This window comes from Oryza brachyantha, chromosome 8 (assembly GCF_000231095.2).
Source record: "Oryza brachyantha chromosome 8, ObraRS2, whole genome shotgun sequence".
Taxonomy (NCBI): domain Eukaryota; kingdom Viridiplantae; phylum Streptophyta; class Magnoliopsida; order Poales; family Poaceae; genus Oryza; species Oryza brachyantha.
This window is the reverse complement of record NC_023170.2, coordinates 14,101,425-14,107,542: the sequence shown is the minus strand read 5'-3', so window position 1 is coordinate 14,107,542 and position 6,118 is coordinate 14,101,425. Positions and strand designations below refer to the sequence as shown.

General features: G+C 44.4%; 1 protein-coding gene across 1 annotated transcript; it reads right to left on the bottom strand.

Moving 5' to 3' along the window:
* Positions 1-1,156: 1,156 nt before the first annotated feature.
* LOC102716439 (E3 ubiquitin-protein ligase SIRP1-like) lies at positions 1,157-5,640 on the bottom strand. Its single transcript, XM_040527244.1, has 2 exons — positions 4,510-5,640; positions 1,157-1,935 (listed from the first exon to the last, which is right to left on the bottom strand). The coding sequence occupies exon 1, from the start codon at positions 5,439-5,441 to the stop codon at positions 4,530-4,532; it is 912 nt and encodes a 303-aa protein (XP_040383178.1). The 5' UTR covers positions 5,442-5,640; the 3' UTR covers positions 1,157-1,935; positions 4,510-4,529.
* Between the last annotated feature and the right edge of the window lie 478 nt (positions 5,641-6,118).

Sequence of the window (6,118 nt, the reverse complement as noted above, 5' to 3'; positions counted from 1 at the left end):
AGGATTTTAGTACCTCACGGTACTAATATCTCGTGGTACAAAAGAAAAGATGTGAGTAAACTCTTCCAAGAAACATCCGGGTTGCAAACGGCCAGGCTAGAATGCAGCATGAACCTTTCCTGCAACCAAGCGCGTATGATATGAGGTCTTGTTTAGTTTGCAAAAAGTTTTTGCAAAAACATCAAATTAAGTTTTTAGACACTCATTTGAAGTATTAAACGTACTCTAATTATAAAACAAATTTTAGATTCCGCCTGGAAACCGCAAGACGAATCTTTTGAGTCTAATTAATCTGTCAATAATACATGTTGGTTACTGTAGCACTTATGGCTAATCACGTCCTAATTAGTTTTAATGTTCATGTATATATAATTAATCCGTCAAAAGATTCGTCTCAAGATTTCTCGCATAACTGTATAATTAGTTTTAATGTTCATGTATATTTAGTGCTTTATTTAGGTGTTTAAAGATTCGATGTGATGCTTTTGAAAAAAGTTTTTGGCAACTAAACATGGCCTGAGTTTGGAATGATTCTCAGACGACGTCATCTGGTTGATGAAATAATGGACGGATAGGATTGAATCTTGGAAGAGCAAGTATAATAGCTAGCTATAAGCCAGCTAAATGCGATGTGGAAGAGAGAAGGGAGGAGAGAGAGGAGAAGCTGGCTATAAGCTTATAGCCAGCTCAGGCACAATAACCAAGATATCATGTGAGAGAGACATGTGGGTCCTGTATTAAAGATGAAGAGCTAACCATTATATGAATGGGCTATAAGAAGATTACAAGAAGTCTTATAGCTGACTTGTTGGCTATATTATTAGCCTTGCTCGAAGGAGTTTACGTTACCGATTGACCATCGAATTCCGAGCCCCCATCGCAATCATGGTTTTCAATAAATTTCAACGAATTTGATCAATTTACTGTTTGGCATTTGAATTTGTCAAACATCACTCGGAATTTACCAAAAGTTGATCTCGAGCCATGTCAAAACGTCAAAAATCCACGAAAACCGATCGGCTTTCGTCAACTTCGCGAATCCTTCTTGGATTGATCCTCTGAAGCAGTTACAGTTTGCTTTGGTAACATCGCGGAAAGGAAAGGAACTTGATTGGAATCCATTCTGTTGAAAATGCTCATGAAACGAAAAGGAATACTGCTTGAAGGCCAACTGGTAGCTCGTCATGGAGAGCAAATTTCTGAAAGTATAATTCCGGTGTAGTAGCGGGCTGAAACTGCTTCACAGATCACAACTAAGCAGCCATATTACATTTACCAGTACAGCAAAATGCACAAGACATCATCTTCATCACTACCTTTTGATAAGGAATTACCATGTACCCCCTTCCCCTAAGCACCTCACTACTGTTCTCTTGGCCATTTTGACAAGCCACAGGAGAAGATAATAACAATCGACAATATGGCTGATTCCTTGGTGATTTTGGACGCAGTACCATGGTCTGTTGGGGATTCTGGGTTTAATCCGATGAGATGTACTCAGAGCTTCAGTCAAACTATAGAATCAGTGAGATCTTTGTTAGCTAGACTCAGCCCACTATGCATTCAGACAATTGACACAGGAGAGTGCACTGGAGACTCCAGTAGGTTTCCCATCTATATCCTGCCAATATGGGTGAAGTTGAAGAGTAACTATAACGGGTAAAGTACAAACACAACCATGTATACATATTTTATTGCTAAAAGAAACAAGTTCGACCAATGTACAAGGTATTGAGAAGCAATGCAACGATGCCCTTCGTCTCTGCATAGGACAACTTAATTCAACCATCTATCAAGAAGCTTTTATCCAGCGAGAAAAGGTGCTTTTGCTGAGGCAACTCGCTCAGGCAAAAGCAGAAACCTGAAAGAACTAGGCATATGTTGTTCTTCTTTCTACACTTCTTGGCTGACAGCTAACAGCAGGTACCTTATCACCTGAAATGGGCACGAAATGAAAGAACAATATGAGCACAAGTGGAAACCTTTATAAGCTTTAAGGAAAAGTATTCATACACAGCACTGACAAGGTCACTCAAGAGAGGTTCTTTGGACAGAAAAATCAGACTGATGCCACTGAATGGTGCTTTAAGAAGCAAGTACTTAGACACTTTATTCTTTTTATATATCAGTACAATCAAACACAACAGAACTTATTCGTTGCACAACTTGGTGAATACTCCCTGCTTCCCCTGCTTTATTAATATTTTACATGGCTACATTACCTGGTAGTTTTCAACAACTAAAGCGGTACGTCTTCCAAATAGAATCGAGCATGCAAGTATTTTTTATCCTGAGCTGAACAAGAGTGCTTTATATGACGTGGACAACCATACTGCCTGCTAATTGATTGTTGAAATTATTCATATGGCCCTGAGCACTTGGCCAAGGTCATGCATGGATCCTAATAAATCAACTTTGGGTGTAATGGGCACATAATCTCCATGAACTGAATACCTTGCTAAGAATCTACATGCCATAAGCAGGGCATAATTCAAACAACTGACGTAGTTCTTGGTATGAGTAGGAATGGCTGATGCATGAGTGACTGATTCCATGGTACGAGCGTTTGTTGAGGTGCAGGAAGCATGTGAAAGGGAAAACAAGGATGGAGGTGGGAATAGATTAACAAACAAAAGTATGAAAGGATATTTTAGTAGAAATGCCAGGGGGTTAGCTCAAGTTCCTTTCTTATAAGAGAATTTGGTCAAACCACAAGTCGGCCTGCAAAATCTACCTCTTCAGCCTTGATGACAATGACACTAACAAAAAATAGATAATTATTACAGAGCACATATTTCTTCAAAACTTTTTTTCCCCAATTTTTAAAATTTTCAGAGCAGAATTGCTGGGTAGCCAAGAGTTGAATGCTCATAGATTATGACTAGATCATGGAAATCGAATGTATGCCACATAAAACAATCAACATTGTAATAGACAGTACACCAACTTCTATAAGCTATTAATCACACTGATTTACAAAGAACTCCATTCTAATAAACTTTGTTCGCTTTGCAGGAGCTTTTGCTTTATTTCAGACAGGTTTCCCGCAAGAAATGCTACTATTCGACATTTTCAAGCAATGCTACATCATGGAGAAAAGATTGATGAAAAGAGGCAATTTCAAGTTTATTTGTCACTCAATTTTAAGATAAGTTCAATGTTGGTCCCAAACTCCAAACCATTTTTGAACTATTTACAAAGAAAAGATTGGGCGATTGATGCGTCCCATGGCAGCAGAAAGAACAAGAGGAGACAAAGATACCCAAATCCCAACGTGGCAGTCAACTAAGACAGAACAAGGCTGCACTCGTGGATAGGATTGTTATCCCTTGGAATATATATATAGGATATAGTGTTGAGTAGTATAGGGCAAAAATTGAAGTCAACAAATAGTTTATGGACCAATAGTGAATTTCTACATTTTAAGTCTTTGATATATTAAAACACTGAGTATTATGTATCAAGGACTAGAAAATAAGGAAGTCCATTTTTTTCTTATACACAGGGACCATAGGTAAACTAAAAAAAAAAATCTGAACATATGACTTGCTCAGTATTTTTAGTCATGGCAAGTCAGTGATTACAAATAACCATGATAACAATTATGACTTGCAAGTATCAATACAAAGACATTAGTAACCAAAATATTCATGATTTAACATGCTGATTAAAAACGTCCAAGACATTTAGCATTTCTTGACTAACAATGTGTGGGTTTATGGCGAAAAAAATAATCTTGCCACCCACTCAAAGAGCCAAAGCATGTCCTTAAACATGCATAATCAACAATTTTTAAAACTCTCTATTACGAACCAGTTGGTAGTGTAGGACTAACCAAATGTGGCTAGCAACATTATGTTTCAAGGTGCAAAGTCAAAAGCTCAGGATCACTACTGAATTGCACTCTGGATAAAAATGAGAATACAACACATAATCAAAATGATGTTAAAAGATCTTTAATCCAAATAAAAACAACGTAACGAACAAACCGAAAGTAACAGCAATTCCAGCTATTACATGAGCCCAATCTTCCATGATAAAGGCACCTGGCTAATATAATAAACAAAATCGCCTCATTTATGATAACTTCATTTCGAAGCACCCATGAAATTCAGTTTATTATGATCAATCATGCAAGTGCTATATAAGACAGCAAGTTATTCAAGCTTATTGCTGATTACTAGCATAAAATCCTCACAAAACGAACAGGTTTCAAGTCAATAAAAGGTGCTACAAAAGTGGAATGGGCTTCACTAAAATTAAGCAGTTCCCTAGGGAATTCAATTCATGCTTCAGGTAACATGTCAAACACGAAGATCACTCAAATTTTGCAGCAGTCCTGCCTGCATATTCTAGCCAGCTTCACTACAAGCTATTTGTTCAGTAAGCAATCCAATTCAACTACAAGGACAAAAATTAGGCATAACTACAAGCTATTTGTTCAGTAAGCAATCCAATTCAACTACAAGGACAAAAATTAGGCATAAAAAAATGTTGCAACTGGCATACCTGCATCTCTAAGCTCTGGTTCAATCGAAGAATCTCTGGCCCTCGCGGACATCTGACATGACGGCATCGGATTCAGAGGGCGGTGGCCACTCAGACGATACAGTCTCCGTGCTATTCGCAGGCCCCCCACCTCCTTCCCCAGTCACCGCTTGCGCGAGCTGGGTAGGCGACGCCGCAACCGGGGGAACCGCATCATTGTTGGTGCGGACGCGGCGACGGTTGGTAGAGAGCCTGATCGTGATCCGCATGGGCGGCGGGTCCTGGTCAGAGGGCGCCGCCTGCTGGAGGTCGGCGGACGGGAGACGGGAGCGGCAGACGGGGCACGAGTTGCGCATCTCGAGCCACTGCACGATGCAGTCCGAGTGGTAGAGGTGGCCGCAGGGGAGCCTCCGCGCGGCGGCGGCGAGGGGGAGGTCGTCCTTGCATATGGCGCACGCCGCGGCGTGCTCGGACACCTCGACCGTCGGCAGCGCGGCGATGGACGCGGCGGGCGCCGGGGCGTTCTCGCCGCCGCCGCCGCCGCCGCCGCTCTGCTGCAGCATGGAAACCGCGGCGGCCGCGGCGGACGCGACGTCGACGGGCTCGTCGTAGAGGTGGCGTTGGAGGAGGCGGGCGAGGTACTCGCGCGTGGCGGCGGGGTCGAGCCCCACCCCGAGGTCCAGGTCGCCGCCGTCCTCCTCGTCGTCGTCGGAGGAGTCGGAGAGGAACCCCGGCGGAGGGGGAGGCGGCGGGGGAGGGGACGACACCTCCGGAGGGTTAGGGTTCTCCTCGAGGAAGTCGCTGCGGCAGCGCGGGCAGACGAGCCGCCGCGACGGCTGCGGCGGCGGCGGCGGCAGCGACACGGTGGACTCGCACTCGTAGCAGTAGAACAGCGGGACCGCCGCGTCGGCGGCGCGGGGAGCGGGAGCGGGAGGGGAGGAGGACGCGGACATGGCGGACCGTCTCGTCGGCTCGGCTTCTTCCCGCTTGGAGGCCTCCGCCTCCTCCAGTCCAGTCCGCGGGTCGTCGCTTCGCCCGTCGCCCCCCTCTCCTCTCTGCCTTTTTTGGGAGGGGATTTGTTGCGCTCGTCTTCCCTTTCGGCCGCCGCGGCGGGACCGGCACAGCTGCTGCTACAGGCTAAACCGGCCTTGTCCGCTGCTGCTGCACCGCGGCTGGATGGGCCGTGGTCTTCGCTTTTTGAGCCGGGGCGTCAGTGCGTGCCGCGTGCATCGGCTGGACCGCGTGGTTGCTGTGGTGGGGGCGGGTTGCAGGACGGCTGGCGAAAAGCAAAACAGCAAATCTATACTGTACAGCATTCTGATTTATGTATTCCGTGAAGACAGAATGCCGTGCGCTAGTAATAAATTTAGGAGCTGGGTCTTAAAAAATGATATGTTAAAATTATAAAATTTTATAATTCTAAGCTACAAATAAATATAAATGCTACTTTGGCTTGTGAAAAGACACGTGAGCCTTGCCTTCCGTGGCCCCTAAAATCGGCCTCCAGACTACACACCAGTTTTTTTCTTTAAGAACTATTAGCATTTCGTCTAAACGGAATACATAAAATAGAACGAACAAAAGTTGTATGTTCGCGCCTCCGTCCGTTGTCGCGTGTCGCCTGCCTCTG